The following is a 24,460-nucleotide window of genomic DNA, read 5'->3' as shown; positions in this document are numbered from 1 at the left end:
GGGATTTTCCGAGAGCTCTGATATCATCGCGGGAGCAGTGGGGCAGGAGATGACACGTTGTGGTGGACCAATTCCTCTCTCCCTGTGCTGGGCAGGATGAGGAGAACATGCAGGGGAGGAAAGGAAGATGGGATAGCTGGAAAGGCAAAATACAAGCTAGTGGCTCTTCCCCAGAGCTTCCCCTGCCCCATTATGGGATCCTTCCTGATAATGCAGGGGCAGCTGTGCCAGCCCCAGAGCAGGCACCTCCAGCCGGTGTGGGGACTTCTACCTTCATCCCCTCCATTCTGATGGCAGAGGGTGTTCCCTGCCATCCTTCTCTCTCTCTAGAATCCAGAGCTCAGGTGAGGGTCACCCCAGAGTGTGTCGTCCCCCGGTCTCTGCAGCCTGGTCCCCTCTGAGTCTGTATCACAGCCTAGGGAGCTGTGGGTGGCTTCCGAGAAGTTGGTTTGAAAGGAAACCAGCTGCTTTCGGTTGCACACCACCACTCCAAAGCTGAACTTTCCTCTCCTCCTGCCTCCCACCCTGGCACACACACGAGTGCTGGGAGTATGACCCAGGGCAGGGAGCCCCCAGGTCTGCTTGCAGCAGCCCACCACAAGGAGACTTCGGGGCCAGATCCAGACCCTGCAGCACTGGAGCTCACAGCGCTCAAGAAGAGGGATCATAGAATCATAGAATCATAGAATAACCAGGTTGGAAGAGACCCACCGGATCATTGAGTCCAACCATTCCTGTCAAACACTAAACCATGTCTCTCAGCACCTCATCCACCCGTGCCTTAAACCCCTCCAGGGAAGGTGACTCAGCCACCTCCCTGGGCAGCCTGTTCCAGTGCCCAATGACCCTCTCTGTGAAGAATTTTTTCCTAATGTCCAGGGATGGGACACACCAAGGAGGTGCACAGCCAGCACCCATTCTGGGTACATGAGGGGGGCAGTATTAAATCCTGTTGCATTTGACGCACCTCCAGACTGATGGAGAAGCTCTGGATCACACCAGCCCTCCAAGCACTTGGAGATGGCCCCATGCCACAGGCCTGGCACAAGGGAAATTTCCAGAGCTGGCTGGCGTTTCGGCTGGCCCAGCCCTCTCTCAGGTGCTGGGAGCAGGCATTTCCTCCTCACCCTTCGCCCCTCTGGATCCCTGCCTGCGTTTGCCCATGGTTTCCCAGGCAACAGCACCCATGGAGATGGGAGAGGAGTGAAGAGGCCATCCTGCTGAGGTAGTGGTGACGCTGGCATGCCAACCCATGTCCCCTACAGAGATGCCGTGGCCACCACGACGTCACTGCACCAGGGAAGGGGTGCTGCAGCGTCACCCCGACCTAGGGGATGTCATGACACCTGCCAGTCTAGAGCAGGAGTGGTGAGGAGGGAAGGAGATTGGTGTCCCAAGGCGGGGGAATGATTGCTACCAGGAGGGGAGAGATGGGTGAAGAGGGTACAAGGACAAGCTAGAGGCTTTCACCCATGCTGCACCCTCCTGGCACCACAGCTTCCCACCCCACGGACCACCGCTGGTCTTCGCGGCTGCCGTGGCTTTGGGCCCTACAGAACCCCAGGGAAGTTTTTGGCTGGCACAGCAGGACAGTGGCCAAAGGCACAACTGTGTGAAGTGCCCAGGTTCCTGGGGAGAGGGTGTTTGCACCCAGCTGCAGGATCCTGCGAGGACACTGCAGCATCTCAGACGCTGCAGGGGTGCAGGAGCAGCCCCTCAGCTGACCCAGTGGGGACTGGAGGGCCCTTCTCCTGTTTCTCCGTGTCAAGACAGGGGAGAGCACGCAGAGGAGAGGGACAGAAAGGGAGTAAGACTCCAAGGACCCCTGAGGGTTGGGACACAATGACCTCTGGTCCCTGTAGGACCAGCACAGCCTGTCACACCTCACGTATCCCAATGACTCTCCTTGAGTTTGGCTTATGCCAGGACAGAGATGCTGGGTGCAGAAGCTCTGGCACCACCTCTGCCTGCATGAAGCTGTGCTGGGGCTTGAAACCACGAGTTTCATCCAGTGAAATCCATCTCTTGAGGAAGAAGTCTGCAACTCAGTGGCTGTAAGCTCCTGCCCAAAACCCAGACCCTGGGGCAGGGGTGTGGGTTGTGGCTGGTTTCTGGCTCTGATGCAGAGCGCTGGGCGTGGGATGCTGGATTCAGGATGCCAGGTGTGGGATGCTGGATTTGGGCTGCAGACTGGGGGGTGAGGCTCTGCGCAGTTGGGAGGGAGCAACCTAGCTCCTAGGGTGGAGCAGCCACGCACTGGTGCTGGGAGGGCCTGGGAGGACCCAAGCACCCACTCCTTTTTATTTTTTTGCTGCCCTCCCCTTCCTGCTGTAGGTGCCCTGACTCTGGCTTTACCATAGTTGCAAAACGAAAGCAGTGTCGGCGTGCGAGCGTGCTGGCACCGTCTCCCATCCTGCAGCCACACGCTCTGGCGAGCCCGTGGTGGTTGGGCCTGCAGACACCCCTGGGGCTCCCACTCCATCATCGCTCCAACCTTCACCCTACTCCGTGAGGAGGATTCCCTTAACCAGGCAGCAACCCGAAGGGACAACGGAGAACCCCGGTCAGATAGGTAAGGGATGCTCCCCAGCTTGGCTGGAGCACCAAGGGGGTCAGCCCTGGCATGGAGAGGCCAAAAGAATCAGAGAGCACCACCCAATGGAGTGAGGACAGGGATGTGGGAAGGGCTGAGCTGTTGTTGCGCTTGGGGTGCTGGGCTGTGGGGTGCAGGGCCCCCCAACTGCATCCCTGCCATGCTCCCCACAGCTGCCCCAGTGCCCGATGTGCAGCGTGCCCTGGGAGCTGGGAACGATCCCGGGGCAGGGCAGCGTGCCGGGGTGCAGGCACCCGTCCCGGCACGCGGTGAGCCAAGCGGGAATGGGAGGGAAGGCGTCGGCGAGGGGCCAGGCGAGGGGCGGCCGCTGGCGCACCCGTCATGCATTACTGGAAACATCTGGCCTGGGCTGCGGGGGCGTGCACTCGCTGCACATGCAAGCGTGCATATACACGGGTACAGGGACATGCATGTACATAGGTATTCATGGCTCTGTGTGTGAATCCATGGCTACACACGCGTGTTTGCATGTCCATCCATGCCCATGCATGGGTGCGCACACATACACAGGGGTGGAGGTTTGTACCCATGTGTAGATGCACACACGCATGTGCGTGCATGTAGGCACAGACTCATACACTTATCTATGTGCAGACACATCCACACCTATATAGATGCCTATAGGTGTACAGATTTACACACACACACACTCCTGTGTCTCAGGAGTCACACTTGCTGTAGCAGTCACATGCATGGACATACAGGCGTGTGCACAGGGCTCACACATGTGTACATGCACAGGATGAGAGGAATGGCCTCAAGCTCCGCCAAGGGAGGTTCAGGCTTGACATCAGGAAAAAATATTTCACGGAAAGGGTCATTGGGCACTGGAACAGGCTGCCCAGGGAGGGGGTTGAGTCACCTTCCCTGGAGGTCTTTAAAAGACGGGTGGATGAGGTGCTGAGGGGCATGGGTTAGTAATTGACGGGAATGGTTGGACTCGATGATCCAGTGCGTCCTTTCCAACCTAGTGATTCTATGTGTACATCACAATGACTGCACGGATCCCGGCTGGAGCCTGTGACCGCCACCTTACCCTGGGTTTGTAGCGATGCTGTGCCCTGCTGGTGTGTGTCTGTGTATGCTGTATGCATTCCTCTCCAGGCGTGAAAACACGTGTGCACGTGTTCATGTGCCCTGTAGGAGCTTGTGTGTGAGCAGATGGCCTAAACATGTCCCTGTGTGCCATGGTCCTGTGTGACCTGCATGTGCCCCCACATGTTCGCATGCCTGTGGGCTCCGAGTGCCCATGGGTGCCCGGTACATGCTGTGTGCGCCACGGTTTGCCAAGTGCACAGTGTGCCCAGCGGTGCCCACTTGTGCCCGTGTGTGCCTATGCGTGCAGTGTGTCGGTGTGTGCTGTGTGTGCCCCTGTGTGCCATGCGTCCCCATGTGCCCACACATGTCCATGTGTCCCCGTGTGCCTGTAGGTGCCTGTGTGCGCCCTTCGGTGCCCATGTGTGCCATGTGTCCCTGTGTGCCCTTAGGTGCTGTATGTGCCCACAGGTGCCCATGTGTGCCCACAGGTGCCTCAGTGTGTCCTTGTGTGCTGTGTGTCCCCGTGTGCCCATAGGTGCCCATAGGTGCCTGTATGTGCCCATAGGTGCCTGTGTGTACCCATAGGTGCCTGTGTGTGCCCACAGGTGCCTCAGTGTGTCCTTGTGTGCCGTGTGTCCCCGTGTGCTCATAGGTGCCCATATGTGCCCTTAGGTGCCCACATGTACCCTTAGGTGCCTGTATGTGCCCACAGGTGCCTCAGTGTGCCTGTAGGTTCCTGTATGTGCCCATAGGTGCCTATGTGTGCCCACAGGTGCCCATAGGTGCCCATAGGTGCCTGTATGTGCCCATAGGCGCCCATGTGTGCCCATAGCTGCCTGCATGTGCCCGTAGGTGTCCATGTGTGCCCATAGGTGTCCATGCATGTCTGTGTGCCATGTGTGCCCGTACGTGCCTGTATGTGCCCACATGTGCCCGTGTGTGCCGACAGGTGCCCATATATGCCCACAGGTGCCTCGTGTCCATGTGTGCCGCATGTGCCCGTGTGCCCATAGGTGCCCATAGGTGCCCACATGTGCCCTTAGGTGCCTGTAGGTGCCCATAGGTGCCCACAGGTGCCTCAGTGTGTCTGTAGGTTCCTGTATGTGCCCATAGGTGCCCACGTGTGCCCACAGGTGCCTATGTGTGCCCACAGGTGCCTGTATGTGCCCATAGGTGCCTGTGTGTGCCCATAGGTGCCTGCGTGTGCCCGTAGGTGTCCATCTGTGCCCATAGGTGCCTCTGTGTGTCTGTGTGTGCCATGTGTGCCCATAGGTGCCCTTAGGTGCCTGTGTGTGCCATGTGTCCCCGTGTGCCCCTAGGTGCCCATGTGTGCCCTCAGGTGCCCATATATGCCCATAGGTGCCTCGTGTCCGTGTGTGCCATGTGTTCCCGTGTGCCCATAGGTGCCCATAGGTGCCCTTAGACGCCTGTATGTGCCCGTAGGTGCCCACAGGTGCCTGTGTGTGCCCATAGGTGCCTGTGTGTGCCCACAGGTGCCCATATATGCCCATGGGTGCCTCGTGTCCGTGTGTGCCATGTGCCCTCGTGTGCCCATAGGTGCCCATAGGTGCTCTTAGGTGCCCGTAGGTGCCCGTAGGTGCCCACAGGTGCCTGTGTGTGCCCGTAGGTTCCTGCCTGTGCCCACAGGTGCCCTGCGCGCCCCGTGCGCTGCCCGGTCCCGGTGCCGCTGCGGGCGCTGGGGGGCGCGGCGGCGCGGGGGGCGGAGCGCGGGGGCGAGAGGCGGTGCCAGCCCCCGCAGCCCTCCAAACTTTCATTAACTCGGCAGCACCGGCCGTGGCGGCTCTGGGCCTGGCGGCGGCACCGGCGGCGGCACCGGGAGCGGCTCTCCCGGCGGGAGGGGCCGGGCGGCGGCATGGGCACGGTAAGGGATGCGCGTCCCGGGATGCCCGGCTCGGCTCGGCTCCGGCTCGGCGGGGAGGTTGCCGGGGGCGACGGCCCCGGGAACACCGGGAGCGGCCCCGGGGACACCGGGAGCGGCCCCGGGAGCGGCCCCGGGGACGTGGGGAGCGGCCCCGGGAGCGGGATGCCGGGCGCTCCCTGCATCTGTTGCTCTCCCGGTACCGGGGCGGCGCGGGGATGCGGCGGGACGAGCGGAGCCGCTCCCCGCTGCGCCCGGGGTGGCCGACGGCGACCGGGGCGACCCGACCCGGTGTCGGGAAGGGGGGGCTGGCGGTAATTTTCCACGGGCATGTGCTGGGGCGGAGCGGCGGAGCAGCCACCACGTGGCGGCTGATGTAACCGGGGCCCCCCCCGCCGCCGTGCCGCACCGGGCGGCGGAGAGGGGGGTGCCGGGCGCCGGGGGGGCCGCGGAGGAGCCGAGCCGGGGGGCGAGCGGCGTGGTGGCAGCCCAGCCCGCTACCCGCCTCGCCTGGATACCGGGGAGCCCCGGCCCGGTGGATGCTGGCGGAGGAAACGGCCTCGCAGGTGGCAGCGGCTCTACCGGAGCCCCGGGCCACCCCCCGAGCGGGAGGGAGCAGAGGGAGCCAGGCTGTAGCCGGGCATCCCCTGGGTACCGTGTAGCCGGGCATCCCCTGGGTACCGTGTAGCCGGGCATCCCCTGGGTACCGTGTAACCGGGCATCCCCTAGGTACCATGCGTCGCATCCCCTGCTGGGGTGTGACAGCCCCTATGAAAGTCCCTGTGGGTGCCCAGGTGTCCCTGCTTCCACGGTGCTAACCGTCCCGTCTTGAGGCTCAAGCATCCTGCAGCTCCAGGAGAGCACTGATGCGTTGTATCCCCAGCCCTGCCTGGCTCTCCCGAGGGATGCTGCGGCCTCGGGCATCCCTGCGTCCGTCCCATCGTTTCCTCACCTCCTTGCCAGGCTGAGAGCTGAAGCCAGCAGCATCTACGCAGCCTAATCAGCGCTTGGCAGACCCCGAGGGGAGTGGCAGGACGTCCCCTTGGGCGCTCTCCTCTCCCGGGACGCAGAATGAGTCTCCGGGGTTGAAGTCAGGGCCGCGGGGTGTGTGGCTTTTGGCTGGTTGGTGATAGGTGTATGGTGGGGAGGAGATCCAGCTGCCTGCCCTGTGCCTCCCACAGCTGAGAGGTCTCTGTGCTGTGCAAGAAGCCAGGCTTGTGGCAGCAAAGACATCTCGGCTCCCCTTGGCAATGCCGCCTCTCCTCGGGAGGGGGTTGGTGATGGGGCGCGGTATCTGCTGGCAGCAGCCTGCCTGCCCTGGAGGGGCTGTGGCCAGGGCTGGGGTCTCGCCCTGCATCCCCTGGGCCTCCTGCTCCTTATCTCCACTGCCCATGCTCCCTCCCTGCAACTTCAGGGCCTCACACCCCTCTGCCGATCGCTCCAGTCTGGGAACAGACCCTGGGGTCCTCGGCTGGTGGTGGTGCCAATGGTTTGGGGACCTTTGGTGGGGGTCGGGTGGTCTTTCACTGACCAGCAAGGGCACCAAGCACCGGTGTGGGATCTGCAAACACCGGTGTTGTCATACAGACAAGCAAACTGGTGTTTTGCAAGAGCGTCTGTCCCTCTCCGTGAGGTCAGCCCCCAGTGCTCTCCAGGGGCCTCTGGCAGCCCTGGGCTGGGGCAGGGGTACGGGCAGGGGAGGCAGCTGCCCGTGCCCCGTCCGGCAGCACCTGGCGCCTGGCAGAGCCCAGTGGCTCGGCCCCCCCTGCGCCGCACGTGCATGCGATGCACCAGGGCAGAAGGCAATCGTTTCCCATCTGTGTCCTGCGCGGCAGCTGAGCCCTGAGCTGGCCCCGCTCAGCGCCCAGTCCCGGTGCTGCCGTGTGCGACAGCCACTTCAGCTCCGGCTTTCGGCAGGGGAGAGCTCCCGGGGCCCCTGCTCCTGCCCACGGCCCCTGACGCCCACCCGCCAGGAGGCCAGCAGCCAGCTGCCCGCAAGGTCGTCTGTCCACACTGGGTAAATCTTTAACTGCTTCTTGGAAAACATCTGGGTGCTGCTGCTCCTGTGGGTGCCAGGGGGTTCGGAGATGCCGGCGGGGTTGGGAGCCAGCAGGAAGAGACCCTGCTGGTAGCCCACCCAGCTCTGGGCGCTGCATCCTCTGCCAGCCCTGATCCCATCGGGGGAGCGACCTGCCTGGCATGGACCCCTGGTTCTCAGAGGGAGGGGGACGCTTGGGACAGCGATGTGCCCACCCCACCAGTCACATCTCTCTTGACGTCTCTCTCCCCTCTGCCAGCTCGTTCTGACTGTGGATTGAAGCGTGTCGGTGCTGCAGCCAGCGCAACGGAGTGTGGGCAGGTGAGGGACCCCGCGGCGGGCAGCCGGCACCGCGCTCCAGCCTCCAGGGATGGCCGATAAGTGCAGCGAGGGGCTGCTGGTAAGTGCCGGGGCACGGGCAGAGGGCTGACATGGGCCACTGTTTCAGGGACCTGGAGCACCTGGTGCAGGGAGCAGGACAGCGGGGCTCCTGTAAGGCTTGGTGCTCCCCTGGGACACCCATCTGGGGTTGTGATGCTGGCTGCTGCTTGTCTCAAGCCCACTCCCTGCCAAGGTCCCCGGGTGCGATGTCTTGCTGTGTCTATCGCCCGTCTCAGGCGCTTGCCTGGGCTTATCTCCTGCCCCAGCTCTCTGGGCAGGCAGCAAAACCCAGCTGGGTGGCTCCTCCGCCTGCTCTGAGAGGGTGTAGGTGCCCTTCCATACCAGGTGCCCCCAGAGGGTCATGGTTTGGGGCTGCATCCCCTCTGCCTCCACCCGGCGGGCTCTCCCGGACTGGGCTGGAAGGATGGTGCACGGGCAGAGACAGGTTGTTCCAGGCACAGGTGTGGTGCCTGACCCTCCGTCCTCACAAGCCGTGCGTTGTAGGATGCTGCGTGCTACCCTGTGCTCACCTGCACCAGGGATGGCTTTGGTGCCCTGCGCAGATGCGGGATGAGCCCAGCGTGTGTCCGTGTGAGTTGTGGCAGCTCCGCTGTGCAGTGCAGGGCTCGGGACCCCTAAGTCTGGGTTCCCGTAGTGTGCTGATGAGCTGCACCGGGCAGGTGAGCCCAGGCTGGGTTTGATTCTTCCCTTTTTCCCCATGGATGGGAACTGAATGGCAGGGCCGACACGATTGCTGGGCACTCCCTTTCCCGGGGGGCTTCCCAAAATAACTGCACGCTCCTGCCAGAGGGCTGGGAGCCAGGGCTTCCCTGGGAAGCCAAGAGCCAGGGGAGTAGCACGTTCCAGCAGGCGCTTCCAGCATGCTTGTGCCTCCTCTGCCTGTGTGTCCCAGGGTGGCCTCGCTGTGTACCTGCAGCAGGGACCCCGGCACCCATCCTGCCCGTGGTGGGCAGCATGGAGGGGTCAGGGTGGCCAGTGGGATGGGAAGGCAGATTTCTCAGGAGGAGCCCTTGGCTGTGTGTGTGGGGTGCTCGCTGGGCTGCTGCTGCTGCATCCTTGCCCTGACTGGAGCAGCTGGTGTCGCATCGTGTGACGGCCGAGCCTAGCACCCATGGCAAGGAGCCTGGCGTGGGAGTGCCCATCCGCTCCCAGTCAATCTTTAACTTGTTTCTCAGACGTACCTGACCAGCCCACCCCAAGGCCAGGGCGCGCAGAGAGGTGGGGATGGGCAGAGACCACAGGGTCTGGAACATGCTGTGCTGGCCACCCTGGCTCACGGCCCTCTGTGTGCAGGTCAAGGGGACGCTCCTTCCTGGAGGGGTGCTGAGAAGTGGGTGCAGGATCTGTGCAGAGGAAGGCAGGTCTCCATGAGAGCATCCCTGCTCCTGGAGCATCCCTGCACCGGCTGTGAGAGCCTCGGGAGGAGCTGCGCTGGCTGCTGAGCTGCCTGGGTCACTGGGGAAGGGAGCTCATCTCCTAGTCCTGCCTCCAGGGCTCTGCCAGTCACCTGGAGAAGCACGGTCCCTGCCTGCCCTCTCATCCCTGCCTGCAGATGCAACTCCTGCTCTACAGCCCTCAGCCTGGCTGGGGTGCAGCCCCTGCTCAGGGGTGTGCGTGCAGCTCCCAGGTCTGGATAGGTTTGCAGCAGGGCTTGAGGTGCCTGCTGTGCCCCACCTGTGAAAGGACAGGGTGATGGAGGCAGTGGCTCGGTGATGTGCAGCTGTGCCTCAGTTTCCCCACCTGTGAGCTAGGACCTGCTCTCTTCTGTCGGTCCCGGGGTGATGAGGGTGTTGTGTCCTGCTTTTGTGGGTTCTGTGTTTTGTGGGTGCCTGTGTGGAGCTCTGCATGCACGCTCACTCCAAACCCACAGGCAGGAGGGCGGGCAGTGACCCTGCACAACCCCCCCGCCGATGCCCTGGTGATGGGTGGCTAGTGTGGGGCAGGCTGAATCAGTCCCTGTGTGGCCAGGCAGCAGGGAGCTACAGGGGAGTGGGGAGGCTCTCCTTCCCCAGTCTTTAAGGACATTTTGTTTTGTCCTCCCCAGGGTGCTTTGTTCAGGCTCCAGCGCTGCCAGTGGCTCCTGACTCCAGAGCTGCCTTGCCTGGCACAGCGAGCGCCTGGCTCAGGTGGGCTCCTGCCATTGCCTCTGCCCCCCAAAACGGGCACCGGGCACTGCTCCCACTGCACTGCCAGGACTGGGGGGCTCTGCCTGTCCCAGACACCCCAGCAGTGTGGTGCCGCGAGCAGTGGGGCCAGCGGGGCTGCGGAAGTGGCTTTTGGCTGCGGGAACCTTTCCCGGAATACCAAGGGGCAGCGATTGGCTGGCGGGGGATTTTTCTGCCTGAATGCCCTGGGAGAATTGTGTCTGCCCCGGGAGAATGGGGCCAGGGAAAGGCAGAGCCCAGCCAGGGGATGGTGGCACCGGGGCAGGTTCTGGGTATCAGCCCTGCAGCCCTGCTCGAGGATCATAGAATAGAATCAAAGAATCATCAGGTTGAAAAAGACCCACCGGATCATCGAGTCCAACCGTTCCCATCAATCACTAACCCATGCCCCTCAGCACCTCGTCCACCCGTCCCTTAAACCCCTCCAGGGAAGGTGATTCAACCCCCTCCCTGGGCAGCCTGTTCCAGTGCCCAATGACCCTTTCCGTGAAAAATTTTTTCCTAATGTTCAGCCTAATCCTCCCCTGGCGGAGCTTGAGGCCATCCCCAGTGTGCCCAGTACCCCTGCCTCACTGGTGCAGCCCCAGCACTGCCGGCCAGCTGGGGTGGGGACTAGGATGACAGGAGGAGGTCAGGATCCTGCTGCGAGCCCTTCTTCCAGCAGCATGTCCCTGTGGGGCTGGCAGCCCCCTCTGCCCGCCGGCCAGGCTGCCAGGGGAGCAGCGCCGGGCTCCCGCTGGCTGGCACGGGGCCTGGCATCGCCGGGATGGAGCAGCAGATCCCACCGTGCCGTGCTCAGGCTGCTGGGGGGGACGCGGGGAGCGGCGTACCCAAGGCAGCGGCGTGCAGGTGGCCCAGGCAAGGTGGTGCAGCTGAACTGGGACGCGGAGGGATGCTCTTGAGGGCATCTTGTGGGGTGTCAGGGTGTGGGAGATGCTTGTGGGACAGCGCTGGAGGTTGCACTGGGAGCGCTTGGCAGGCAGGTGGTCCGGGCAAGATGGTGCTGCTGAACTGGGACACGGAGGGATGCTCTTGAGGGCATCTTGTGGGGTGTCAGCGCGTGGGAGGTGCCTGGCTGCTTGTGGGACAGACTGGAGGTTGAACTGGGAGCGCTTGGAAGGTTGGTGGCCTCGGCAAGGTGGTACAGCTGAACTGGGACGCGGAGGGATGCTCTTGTGGGCACCTTGTGGGGTGTCAGGGCGTGGGAGGTGCTTGTGGGACAGGGCTGGAGGTTGAACTGGGAGCGCTGGGCTGGGGTCACCAGAGCTGGCACGGTCTGTGGCGTCCCAAGGGGCACAACCGGGTGCTGCTGTCCCGTGGCACGTCCCAAGCTGCTGGGTGGCTGGTGCGGGAGGGGATGAAGCCAGGCGCTGGGTGCTGGCACGTGGGGGTGCCGAGCGCCCGCCCCGCACACGTGTGCCGTTCACGTGTGTGCCCGCGGCCACCGCTGCCCGGACCCCAGATGGTCGCCCGAAAGTGCCGGCCCGTCCCCCCCCCCAGCCCTCGGCGCGCCATCACGCCTCACTGGCGCCTTGGCCGTGCTCCACAGCCGGGGCACGGGGCAGGGAGCAGCTGGGGCACCCCGGGCATGCGTCGGGGGCACCCCACGCCTGCCCTCCTGGGGGACGCGGCGCCCCACCAGGATTCCACCCCACACCGGCAAGGGGACGAGCAGGGATGCTGTGGGTGCCCAGGCGATGTGGGGGTGGCAGCACCGCCCTCCTGCTAGCCAGATGGTCCCCTGCGGGGCACTGACCTTGCGAGGGATGCCATGGAGGCCCCATGATGTTGCCAGTGGTGTGACGTCTGAGTGAAGTAGCGTGGCACCGGGGTGGGGATGTGCCAGCAGGCAGACTTGTCCCCGCAGCCCTTGTCCCCCAGTGGGGGCCATGCCTGCTTCCCACAGCCCTCGAGTGTCAGGGCTTGGAGTCAAGCGTGAGGGGCCAGGCAGCTGCCTGTTCAGCCTGGAGAAGAGGAGGCTGAGGGGAGACCTCATTGCTCTCTACAACTACCTGAAAGGAGGTTGTAGAGAGGAGGGAGCTGGCCTCTTCTCCCAGGTGACAGGGGACAGGACGAGAGGGAATGGCCTCAAGCTGCGCCAGGGGAGGTTCAGACTGGACATCAGGAAAGAATTTTTCACAGAAAAGGTCATTGGGCAGTGGCAGAGGCTGCCCAGGGAGGAGGTTGAATCACTCTCCCTGGAGGGGTTTAAGGGGTGGGCGGATGAGGTGCTGAGGGACATGGTTTAGTGATTGATAGGAATGGTTGGATTCGATGATCTGGTGGGTCCTTTCCAACCTGGTGATTCTATGATTCTGGGGGTGGGCGCAGGGGCAGCAAGGTGTGTGCGTGGGGCTGGGGCTGTTGGGCCACAGGAATGGGGGGCACCGAGGGGAATGTGTCCCTCTGCCATGCTCCAAACGCAGGTCCCTGCCCTGGCCAGATGGGCAGCGGTGCCCGCGGGGAGGGCAGCACTGCCTGCCGGAGCGTGCGGGGCTGCGAGCAGCTGGACCCGCTAATGAGGCCTCATTAGGCAGGACGGGGCTCAGCGCCGCTGTGCAGCCTGACCTGCCTGCGCTTGCTGCGTGGGGGATGCCAGGCTCGAGGGAGCATAGCTCGGGGGTGGGTGGGTGGGGAAACTGAGGCACAAGGGCTCCCTGTGGTGTAGGGTAGGCAGGGATGGTGCTGGGGCGGGCGGCGTGGTGGGTGCTCGTGCCACGGCGGGGCGGGCAGCGAGGGGACGAGCCTGGCCAGGGAGGCAAGCAGGGAGCGGTGCCAAGCGCCGGAGGCAGCGGGCAGGGGGGGAGGCGGGTGTGTGGCTGCTGTGCTGGAGCCTGAGGTGCCAATGAAGCCAGGGACTCACCGAGCCGGCCAGCCTAGCCCCCTGGATGGCAGCCACGGGCCGCTGGGTCCCCCAAGACCCCCTCAGCAGGTCAGTGGAGAGGCAAGAGCCGGATTTGGGGGGCAGAGTTGGGTGCCAGGCTGGATGGCAGCCGTGCCGGTGCCATCCCCCTACTGCTGTGGCTCTCCAAGCCCCTTTGTGCCAGCGTGAGGCGATGGCTCTGCTGGACCGCGGCACAGCTGCAGCTCTGCACCCTGGCATGCTGGGGAGGCATCCCCAAGCCCCACAGCGAGGGATGTGGGGTGCCCTGGGGGAGGGAGGGAACAGTGTAGCATCAAGCCCCTCCATGGCCTCAGCCGTGTTGGGAGTGAGAAGACATTGCCTGACAGGCGTGTGATCGTTAACTCTGAAACCTACTGATTTCAAGAGGGGTGCATAGAATCCTTTTGCCTTGCTCTGTGCTGCAGGGGGGCAGAGTCTAGTAAAGATCCTCCCCCTTCTCCTCCCCCCCCTGTTTCATGGGCATCAAGGAGCCATGTCAAAGTTTGCCCCAGCCCCCTTTGGCACCTCGGGGCTGGGGCTGCTGCGGGCGGCTGGCAGAGCACGCTCAGGGTTGTCGGTGAGGCTGGGCAGCCTCCCTGCGCTGTGGGGGTGGTCAGGGTTGTTTAGCACTGCTGAAGGGTCCTGGGATGTTAGCATCCCCCTCGGCACTCTATCTTCCTGGCTATGGGAGTGCCCCCTTACCTGGGGCAGGGGTAAATGTGAGGCTGGGCACTGCAGAGAGAGGGTAGCGATGGGTGGGATGTGCTGGTGGAGCCGGCAGAGCTGGGACAGGCAGGCTGGCAGGGCACGTCAACCTCTGGTGCAGGGCTGGCACTTAGGGATTCTTCACCCCATGTGCCAGGGACAAGATGTGCAGGGGCTGATCACAGGGGCACTCCCCATCACAGCACCCAGGAGCGATGAGAGCATCTAGGACACTCTTTTTCAAGCCACTTCAATTGTAGGGACCCCTCTCCAAGTCCCCTTCTCCCTGGGCACCCCCACTCCAGGCTGGGGTTTCCCCTGTCCCAGGCATCCTGCCCCACCACTTCCCTGACCTGGAAGAGGAGCTAGTTTGGCAAATGATGTAGTTAGCATCGATTAATACCTTCCATCAGCCCCTGCCTTGCCTAGCCACGATGGCATCACCATTGCCGTGGTGAAGAGCGATGACATCAGGCTGATGACATCAGGGTACATTGCGGTGGCATTGCAGGAGCAGCCCTAGCACTCCATTAGGAGGCTGGGGCAGGAATTGGGGGTCCCCCAGTGGTTTCGAGGAGGCAAAATAAGGCTGATGGTGGGCTGAAATGTATCCATGAAGGGCAGTTTGAGGGGGGCGGGGGGAAAGAGGGAGAACTGCACTGGAGATATGTCCCATGGGGACGTCCCCTCCCAGCATCAACCCTATCACCGCCACCAGCTTCCCAGCCATAAATCAGGGCCCCTTCGGGAAGCGGGGGACATCCGGGCACCCCAGCCAAGCTGGCATTGTGCAAGGCAATGCTGCTTAGCATGAGAAAGACTCCGGTGCCAGGCAAGGTGATGGATGATGCCCACTCTGCTGGGCTGGGGAAGCTTTGGCCATGTGGCAGGGGTGTGTGTCCCTGAGGAAGGAGGAGGAAGGGTGTTGGGGAACAAGGGTAAATTTGGGGTGCCTGGGACATCCTTTTCCTCCTCACCCAGTGTTTTCACCCGAGCCAGGCATCTTTTGGGACTGCATGGGAGCACTCGCATGGGTTATGGGAGCAGGACCCCCATTTAAAGGCTGCATCCTTGCTGGGGGGCAGCTCCCACTTTGCAGCTCAGCTCTGTCCTAGCCCCACAGTCATGATGCGGGGATTGTGCGTGTGTGTGTGTGTCTCATCTTCCCAGATGCCTGAGTTCACCGCTCTGCCCCCAACTCTTCTCCCATGTGGGGTTGGGAAGGAGGTTAATGAGTGTAAAGGACGGGATGACCTTCCGAGATTTGGGGAGAGAGGGAGGTAGGAGCAAGCGGAGGGGTGAGCACGCAAGTGTGTGCGCACGTGTACACGCTTGTGCATGCATGAGCACACAAGTGGCTGCCCCCTTATTGCGGACAAGTGCAGCGAAGCCCCACGCTGCAGGGAAGGGGGAGGGCAGTGGCAGAGGCCTGGTGCTCTCGTTGCACTGGTGCCAGGTAGCTGGGATGCCCCGCTGGGCAGTGGGGTGGAGTTCTGCTGGCCTCACCTGAGCAGAAGGGTGGCCTTCTGGCTTTGGGATAGGGATGAGAAGCCCTTTGGGCACTTGGTGTCACCTGCCCCGAGACCCTCTGCCAGTGAAGCTGGAGTACTGCCCGTTCCCGCTGGCCGTGCTGCTCATTAGGAGCCTCGTTAGCGCGAGCAGCTTAATCAGAGGCTTCCCGATCGGATCAGCCTGCTCAAGCGGGCAGTGAGCCCCAGCATGGGGACAGTGCCAGCATCCCCCCTCACCTCGGGAACCCCTCAGCCCCTCTTCTGCTCAGCACCTCACCTAAAGAGACGACCTCAGGTGAGGACCCAGCGTTGCCATGGGCTCATATCTGGTGGATCGTTTCCCCATGGATTCTGGCTGGTCTATTGCCCTGCTAGCCCCTCTAGCTTGACCCAAAGCACCCGCTGATGCCCCCATTGCCCTTATCCCCCAGCCCTGCACCCTGGCAGCCCCCCCGCGGCCCCCGGCGCGTGCTGGCCCCGCTCGCAGCAGATGGCTTTGTTTGGCAGCGCGGTGCCGGAGTCGCCGGGCATCACGTCCCGGCTGTGCCGGCCCTAATCGAATGATACGGTTAGGTGCACCGCGCCTGCTGCCCGCGCCCCGCCGGCGTGAGCAGATCCGAAGCGACGGCTCCCATTTGTGGCCCACTCGCTGCCGGCGTCAGCCAGCACGGGGGGGGGGGTGTGTGTGGAATAACGGGGGGATGCAGCAAGAGCACAGGGGTGTCTGTGGTGGGGAGACTGGCACAACGGAGCTCCAGCACCCCATGCTGTTCCCACAAGGTGATGGGTGCTGTGGGACCACGGACCGACCTGCGCTCTCGACCCACGCACCCATCTCCTGGCCTCAAGGAGTGATGGGAGGGGCTCAGGGCAGCCGCAGCCCCCCCAAAATGCCAACCTGCTGGAACTCAGCAGCATCCAGGTGGGATTAGTGTGATCCCAAGACTGCGCTGGGATGGAGCTGCGGTGTGATGGGTGCTGTCTCAGTCCGGGATGTCCCTGCCTGTGTTGTTGTTGTTGTCGTCCCCGGTGTGAGCTCGCATTGTGTAGCAGCCTGCACAAAGCACTCTTTCTTGCCTCCATCCATGCCCACCACCACCCAGGTCATCTGTGGTGAGGGATGCTTGGGTGCTGGGGTGGGACCCACCTGGACAGCACCCTCTCTGTGTTGCCCTGAGCACGGTGCTGCCAGCGGGCACTGAGCCAGCGGCAGGATTTCCCAGGGAGGCATCCAAGCCCCTGCCTGCTCTAGACACTGCACCCCACTCCTCACGGAGGACCCCCACCCTGCTTTGCTCCGGGGGTCCCATCATTCTCCCCCAGTCGTGGGCAGCAGCCGCCCAGCGGGGCCTCTGTCTTGCTGGGTGCGGGGAGGGGGGTGCGGGAACAGAGGCCCCTTTGTGCTCAGGCGCCCGGACCTGCTTTGTATGAGTTGCAGGCTCTTCCTTCGCCGCAGCCGGGCTCCGAGCAGAGCTATTCATCTGGGGGGGCCGCCACCGCTGCCCTCCCCCCTCCTTGGCACTGCCTGTGTGTGGCGAGGAGGGGGGCGCTGGCATGAGGGAGGGATGGGGGGGACCACCCAGCCCCTCCGATGGGGCTGGCGAAGGTGGTCCCCAGTTGACGTGCCCCACGGCATCTCTCCGCAGAACGGCGCCGTGCCCGGTGAGCAGGGCAAGCAGGACAAGAGCGTCAAGCGTGGCAACTGGGGCAACCAGATCGAGTTCGTCCTGACCAGCGTGGGCTACGCCGTTGGGCTGGGCAATGTCTGGCGCTTCCCGTACCTCTGCTACCGCAATGGGGGAGGTGGGTGCTGGGGGGCTGTGGGAGCAGGGTGGCTCCGGGGCAGCGGTGGGGATGTGCGCCTGGCCCCATGCTGTGTTTGCTGGCCCCAGGTGCAGAGCGTGAGGGGCACAGCAGTGCCCAGAGGGGTCATTGCACATCCTCATCCTCTGGTTCCTGCCCACTAGGTGCCTTCATGTTCCCCTACTTCATCATGCTGGTGTTTTGCGGCATCCCCCTCTTCTTCATGGAGCTCTCCTTCGGGCAGTTCGCCAGCCAGGGCTGCCTCGGCGTCTGGAGGGTCAGCCCCATGTTCAAAGGTAAGGGGCTCCCCACTGGCACAGTCCCCAGCACGTGGTGTGCCCCTCGCACACACCTCGTGTCCCCTGCACAGCACCCAGTCCCACACAGGCACCTGCGGCTTGCACAGCCCTGCACACCGTGCACACGCAGCGGTGCCTGCGTCGCAGGGGTCCCCTGTGCGCACACCCACCCCAGGCTGCACCACCCGGGGCTCCCAGCCCGCCTGGCGTGCCCCGCACACGTTACACACGTCCCTGCACTCCGAGCGCATCCCCTGTGCACGCCCCAGCCCTGCACTGGCATCCACGGCAGGAATTACACACACATCCCTGCACACACCACACGTGTCCCCTGCACGTCACCCCCGCAGAGGCCACTCAGCTCCCCTGAACACGCCGCCCTCCGGCCAAGGGCACACTCCTCTCCCTGCCCCGTGTGCCCACACGCATGGGCGCAGGCCGTGCTCAGACCTTGCCCTGCCGTGCCTGGGCTCCGCTCTGGTTCTCTCTCCTAGCAGACTGGTGCTGTCAGCTCCCCTGGTACATGCATGTCTACATGCTGCCTGCTGGGTCGTGCACCCACACGTCACGTTTGAGCACAAGCTGCCCATGCACACGCTCCGACGCTCTCCGCACCGTGGCTGGCTCAGCCCGGGTGCACGTTCCCGCGCTTTTGTGGCCTGGTGTAGGTAGCTGCAGCCCTAAAGTCACCATGGCTGTGCTTGGAGAACCCCCCGCCCAAAGGTTCTCCAAGGAAGCAATGAAACTGGTGAAGGGGCTGGAGAACAGGCCTTATGAGGAACGGCTGAGAGAGCTGGGGTTGTTTATCCTGGAGAGGAGGAGGCTGAGGGGAGACCTCATTGCTCTCTACAACTACCTGAAAGGAGGTTGTGGAGAGGAGGGAGCTGGGCTCTTCTCCCAAGTGGCAGGGGACAGGACAAGAAGGAATGGCCTCAAACCCCACCAGGGGAGGTTCAGGCTGGACATTAGGAAAACATTTTTCATGGAAAGGGTCACTGGGCACTGGCAGAGGCTGCTCAGGGAGGGTGTTGAGTCACCTTCCCTGGAGGTGTTTAAGGGATGGGTGGACAAGCCGCTGAGGGGCATGGTTTAGTGTTTGATAGGAATGGTTGGACTCGATGATCCAATGGGTCTTTTCCAACCTGGTGATTCTACGATTCTATGAAGTCTCCAGACCCCAAGAGTTTGCCTGCAGCCCTACAGGCTGTGCCCCCTGTGTGTGTGTTGCCATGCGTCCCAGGGGCCCCTCAGCACCACAGGTAGAGTAGCCCGTGCACACTGGTGGGCTGAATCATAGAATCACAGGCTGAGACATGTGGTGCTTCCCACTTCAGTGCCATAGGCAGGTCCCAAGCCACAGCCCGGCTGCAAGGATGCTGACAGCACCGCTTGCTCTCCCCGCACCGCGCCGCGCCGTGCCGCACCATGCCACTCACCCCTCCCCGGTGCTGTTCCCAGGCGTGGGCTACGGGATGATGGTGGTGTCCACATACATCGGGATCTACTACAACGTGGTGATCTGTATTGCCTTCTACTACTTCTTTGTGTCCATGACGCGGGTGCTCCCCTGGACGTACTGCAGCAACCCCTGGAACACGCCTGTCTGTGCAGGGGTGCTGGACGGGAACCTCTCCAGCCACGCCACCTTCAACCTCACCAACATCCTCAACACTACCCAGAAGCGCACCAGCCCCAGCGAGGAGTACTGGAGGTACCGGGGTTGGGGATGGTGGCTGGGGGAAGTGCTGGTGGTGGTGTCCCACTGACACCGGCCGCTCTCCGCTCAGGAATTACGTGCTGAAGCTATCGGATGACATCGGGAACCTGGGCGAAGTGCGGCTGCCCCTCCTGGGCTGCCTCGGAGTCTCCTGGGTCATCGTCTTCCTTTGCCTCATCAAGGGCGTCAAATCCTCGGGGAAGGTACCTGCACATTTTCCCCTGTGCTCCACCCCCTGGTGTGGCCATCCCTCCTCTATAGATGTCTACACCCCCTCTAGCCTTAGGTCCTCTACTATAGGGGGTGTACCTCCCATTGTGGACATGGCCCCTTCTCTTTTAGACATGATCGCAGCCTTCTGTGCGTGTTCTTCCCACTCGGGAAAGGCTTATGGGAACAGGTCCTTGCCTGTGGCTACACCACACCTTCCCTCACCCTTTTCTTCTCCCAAGTTAACAAGTGATGGGATGAGAGGAAATGGCATCAGGTTATGCCAGGGGAGGTTTAGACTGGATATTAGGAAAATTTTTTTACTGAAATAGTGGTGAAGCATTGGAACAGGCTGCCCAGGGAAGCGGTGGAGTCTCCATCCCTGGAGGCATTCAAAAAGCACATAGATCATAGAATCATAGAATCACCAGGTTGGAAAAGACCCACCAGATCATCGAGTCCAACCATTCCTATCAAATACTAAACCATGACCCTCAGCACCTCATCCACCCGTCCCTTAAACACCTCCAGGGAAGGTGACTCAACCACGTGGCACTTCAGGACGTTGGGCTGGTGGTTGGACTAGATGATCTTAGAGATCTTTTCCAGCCTTAACAACTCTATGATTCTGTGACTGTGGACCATACTCTCTCCTCCTGGTCCATTGCTCCAAGCTCTGGACCGTAACCCCTCCCCTGACCTGTAGCTCCATCCCTGCTCCCATCCAAGGCCACAGCCCTTCCCTGTGGTCCCACCCCACTGAGGTGCCACCCCACAGGTAGTGTACTTCACGGCCACCTTCCCCTACGTGGTGCTCACCATCCTCTTCGTGCGCGGCATCACGCTGGAGGGGGCCCTCACTGGCATCACCTACTACCTGACACCCCAGTGGGACAAGATCCTCAACGCCAAGGTGAGCAGGGACGAGAGGTGGAGGGTGACCAGGGCAAAGTGGGGCTGGGGGCACCACACTGACCAACCCACCACCGCAGGTGTGGGGCGACGCAGCCTCGCAGATCTTCTACTCGCTGGGCTGTGCCTGGGGTGGGCTCATCACCATGGCGTCCTACAACAAGTTCCACAACAACTGCTACCGGTGAGTGCCCGGCTGCAGCCTCCCAGCCCGTCTGCTGCCCCCTAGCCAGGGCTGGCCCTGACCCCTCTCCCCACAGGGATAGCATCATCATCAGCATCACCAACTGCGCTACCAGTGTCTACGCCGGCTTTGTCATCTTCTCCATCCTGGGCTTCATGGCCAACCACCTGGGTGTGGATGTCTCCAAGGTGGCTGACCACGGCCCCGGCCTGGCCTTCGTTGCCTACCCCGAGGCCCTCACCCTGCTCCCCATCTCGCCCCTGTGGTCCGTTCTTTTCTTCTTCATGCTGATCCTCCTGGGCCTGGGCACGCAGGTTGGTCACGGTGGGGGCGCTGGGGTGGGTGGCACGGTGTGGTGGGGCCAAGCTGTGACATGTTGTCCCCTCTGTGCCCCATGCGCAGTTCTGCCTGCTGGAGACGCTGGTCACGGCCATCGTGGATGAGGTGGGCAATGAGTGGATCATCCGCAGGAAGACCTTCGTCACGCTGGGGGTGGCCGTGGCGGGCTTCCTGCTGGGCGTCCCGCTCACCACACAGGTAGGTGTCCGCGGGACTGTGGTGATGGGGTGCTGTTGCCATGGTGACCTTGCCACACTGATACCATCAGTCATGCCTACGTTGCTGCCGTGACCAGCCCGGTGATGGTGGTGACGGTGACACCAAAAGCCTGGTGTTGCCATGCCAACACTGGTGATGGTATCCAGACTAAGTGTCACCATGGCAACCCTGGCATCAGCCATTGCCATGCCAACCGGGCTGTGCTGCTGTGCTGTTGGGGTAGCCATGCCAACAGGTCCCTCTTGTAGGCTGGCATCTACTGGCTCTTGCTGATGGACAACTACGCTGCCAGCTTCTCCCTGGTTGTCATCTCCTGCATCATGTGCGTGGCCATCATGTACATCTACGGTAGGTGCAACTGCGTGCAGCCAATCGGCCAGTCGGGAAGCCAATGTGCTAACTTCTAGTCAGTCAGCAGTTGGCTGTGTGCGTGCAAGACCATCAGCCAATCAGGAAAATGAAGAGCCTGGTGGGTCCCACCACCCAGGGTCTGGAGCTGGTGCTGGGCAGGGTTGGGAGGAGCTTGGGGTCCCACCGGGGCCCCAGCCCAGCCATGCGAGAGCTGACGGCCACTTGTCCCCACAGGGCACCGCAACTATTTCAAGGACATTGAGATGATGCTGGGCTTCCCGCCCCCACTCTTCTTCCAGATCTGCTGGCGCTTCATCTCACCTGCCATCATCTTTGTGAGCATCGTGACCACGGGGCCATAGGAGGAGGGGGCAGGGAGCCCACCTGGGCACCCACTTGCCCACCCTGGGGAAGGGGGTGCAGGGCTGCAGGGGAGTGGCAGGGACGGGGCAGAGCGGGGCAGCTGAGGGGGCACGGAGCAGGCTGGCTGCTCCCCACTGGCTGATCCTGCCTATCCCTCCCCAGTTCATCCTGGTCTTCACAGTGATCCAGTACCAGCCCGTCTCCTACAATGACTACGTCTACCCCACCTGGGCCATCAGCATCGGCTTCCTCATGGCGCTCTCCTCCGTCATCTGCATCCCCATCTACGCCATCTACAAAGTGTGCTGCTCTGAGGGGGACACACTGCTGGAGGTGGGTGGCTAGGGGCTAGACCCACCTCATCCATATCCCCCTGGGGAAGGCTGGGGCAGGGAAACCTGGCAGGGGCTAACCTCATCCCCATCCTCTTCCCTCTCTAGCGCTTGAAAAATGCTACCACGGCAAGCAAGGACTGGGGCCCGGCCCTGGCAGAGCACCGCAGCGGGCGCTACGCCCCAGCGTTCAGCCCCTCCACCGAGTCCCACCTGGAGGTACAGCCCCTGCAGCCGGAGAAGGGCCGGAGCGAGGTGGCGGCTGCCTCCCCTGTGCAGGGCAGCAACGGCTCAGCCCACAGCCAGGACTCCAGACTGTGACCCCCTGCCACCCCTGCACCCCCTCTAACCCCTCCCACGCGGTGACACTTTTCGCACCTTCCGCTGGCGGAGCCTGGCTCCGGGCTGCACCGGACCGCGGGGGGCTCTCAGCGCCTGTCCCCGAGACCCCTCCACCTCCTCTCCGGTTAACCCCCCCTGCCCCCCCCACCCCCGATGGCGTTCGGTAACCCTTGTGTTTACGGTAACCATTGTGCACAAAGCTGGGACGAGAGAGGAGGGGGCACAGCCCCGGGAGGGCCGGGAGCCAGAGGCACTTTGCAGGGGCGCTGCCCTGGGGGGATGCGCAGGATCGGGGTGGGGGTAGAGGGATGTGCCCCCAGTTCCCCAGAGCCAGGCAGCCTGCCCCACCATGGGGCACCCTCCTGGCCTGCCCATGGATTTGCTGTGGGGTGGGACGGGGTCTGGGGCACACGGACACTGCCCGCAGCGGCCCAAGTTGTGTGTGCACGGGGCTGGTACTGCAGGGACACCCGGCCCGGGCCAGCGTCTGCTGTGGCTCAGAGCCCGCAGGGTGGCCGTGCCCGGGGCCGGTGCCAAGCACCGGGCCAGCACAGGTTGACGGGGGCAAGCGCGCTGCCTGCACAGGCAGTGGGATCGCACGGTACAAGACACAAGCACTTAGAGCACACGTGTGTGCGTGTGCGTGTCCCTCACAGGCGCGGTACGGGCACGCACATGGCACACACGGGCATGCACTTACGCACGGTACTGTGGGGCTGCACAGGGGGCGAGCTGGAAGGACCTGCCCCTGCACTCCCACACCCCACAACGCCCTGTGGCCCCAGTGTGGGGCTGGGGGTGCCACCCGCAAAGCTGGGCACAGCCATGAGCGGTGTGGGCACAGCCCGGCACTGCCGCCTGCCCACCCGTGGGGCAGGAGGCTGGGGAGCACTGGCTGAGGGGCGATGGGGCAGTGCCGGGGTCCAGCTCTTCCCCAGCAGCCCTGGCACGGGCAGGAGGACCTTCCACGGTGCTAAGGGGGAGCAGGATGGAGCAGCCCCCACCCCAGCTACTGCTAGCAAGAGGTACCAGCGGAGACACGGAGGGCTGTGCCAGCCTGCTTGCTCCGAGCCATGTGGGGATGCTCAGTCTCTGGTCAGTATTAATGGAGCAGGATGCACTGGCAAGGCCAGGTGGGTTCAAATCTGTCTTCCAGCTCTAGCCAAAAGGACTCAGAGCTTTTGGTTTGGGAAGGGTCCCACCCTGCTGCTCCCCACTCAGCCAGCACCCTGTGTTCCTTGTGCTGCAGCCGCGAGGCTGGCACGGGGGACACGGCGCAGTTTGGCACAGTGGCAGTGGGTGCTGAGCCCCAGCAGGACGTTCCAGCTCCCCCGGCCCCGTCCCAACCCCCCTGCCATGTTGTGGCGAGGGGCACAGGTTCCCGCATGGTGCCCATGCCCTGCCCCACGTGTCACGCCGCTACTCTTCACCTCTAATTGTTAGCAATAACGCGCGCGTCCCTGGGCAGCGCTGCCTGTGCCAGTGTCTCTCCTGGTGTAGAGTTCTAAAGTATCCTAGATTTTAATGAGATTTATATTCCTGAGGCTGTGTCCTGCTGTGCCCTTCTTTGGGGAACCTGGTCAGGGCGGTGGGTGGAGAATGAGGGACCACATTCCAGGAGTGCAGCCCTTTTCCCTTTGGATGCCCAGCACCAGCACAGAGCAGCCAGGCTGGGTGCTGGAGAACGCTCCCTTGCTCCACTTGGAGCATCATCGAGTCCAACCATTCCTATCCATCACTAAACCATGCCCCTCAGCGCCTCGTCCACCCATCCCTTAAACCCCTCCAGGGAAGGTGACTCAACCACCTCCCTGGGCAGCCTCTGCCAGTGCCTAATGACCATTTCCGTGAAATTTTTTTCCTAATGTTCAGCCTGAAACTCCCCTGGTGGAGCTTGAGGCCATTCCCTCTCATCCTGTCCCCTGTCATGTGGGAGAAGAGCCCAGCTCCCTCCTCTCCACAACCTCCTCTCAGGTAGCTGTAGAGAGCAATGAGGTCTCCCCTCAGCCTCCTCTTCTCCAGGCTAAACACCCCCAGCTCTCTCAGCCGCTCCTCATAAGGCCTGTTCCCCAGCCCCCTCACCAGCTTCGTTGTTCTTCTCTGGACTCGCTCCAGAGCCTCAACATCCTTCTTGTGGTGAGGGGCCCAGAACT

General features: G+C 62.9%; 1 protein-coding gene across 5 annotated transcripts; it reads left to right on the top strand.

The window, feature by feature from the left end:
• Window positions 1-2,442: 2,442 nt before the first annotated feature.
• Window positions 2,443-23,850, top strand: SLC6A9 (solute carrier family 6 member 9). 5 transcript variants are annotated; one of them, XM_069862963.1, is made up of 14 exons: window positions 2,443-2,572; window positions 7,829-7,969; window positions 16,883-17,039; window positions 17,204-17,335; window positions 18,797-19,049; window positions 19,126-19,258; window positions 20,044-20,178; window positions 20,258-20,361; window positions 20,438-20,675; window positions 20,764-20,898; window positions 21,168-21,267; window positions 21,505-21,605; window positions 21,796-21,966; window positions 22,074-23,850. In XM_069862963.1, the coding sequence occupies exons 2-14, from the start codon at window positions 7,940-7,942 to the stop codon at window positions 22,284-22,286; spliced, it is 1,902 nt and encodes a 633-aa protein (XP_069719064.1). In that variant the 5' UTR covers window positions 2,443-2,572; window positions 7,829-7,939; the 3' UTR covers window positions 22,287-23,850. The 5 variants fall into 5 exon arrangements, with proteins under 5 accessions (XP_069719064.1, XP_069719062.1, XP_069719063.1 ...); XM_069862961.1 differs by lacking the exon at window positions 2,443-2,572 and adding an exon at window positions 5,388-5,534; XM_069862962.1 differs by lacking the exon at window positions 2,443-2,572 and adding an exon at window positions 7,009-7,548.
• The last annotated feature ends 610 nt before the right edge of the window (window positions 23,851-24,460 follow it).

This window comes from Phaenicophaeus curvirostris, chromosome 8, assembly GCF_032191515.1.
Source record: "Phaenicophaeus curvirostris isolate KB17595 chromosome 8, BPBGC_Pcur_1.0, whole genome shotgun sequence".
NCBI classification, from domain to species: domain Eukaryota; kingdom Metazoa; phylum Chordata; class Aves; order Cuculiformes; family Cuculidae; genus Phaenicophaeus; species Phaenicophaeus curvirostris.
Note: the sequence above shows the minus strand (reverse complement) of the source record. Positions and strands in the feature narration are given on the sequence as shown.

Excerpts from the sequence above, each read along its gene's own strand:
- SLC6A9 (XM_069862960.1), top strand. The coding sequence starts at position 12,982 with ATGAAGCCAGGGACTCACCGAGCCGGCCAGCCTAGCCCCCTGGATGGC. Across the intron at positions 20,362-20,437 it reads TTCCACAACAACTGCTACCG|GGATAGCATCATCATCAGCA; the intron begins GTGAGTGCCCGG and ends CTCTCCCCACAG. Across the intron at positions 21,268-21,504 it reads GGCCATCATGTACATCTACG|GGCACCGCAACTATTTCAAG; the intron begins GTAGGTGCAACT and ends TTGTCCCCACAG.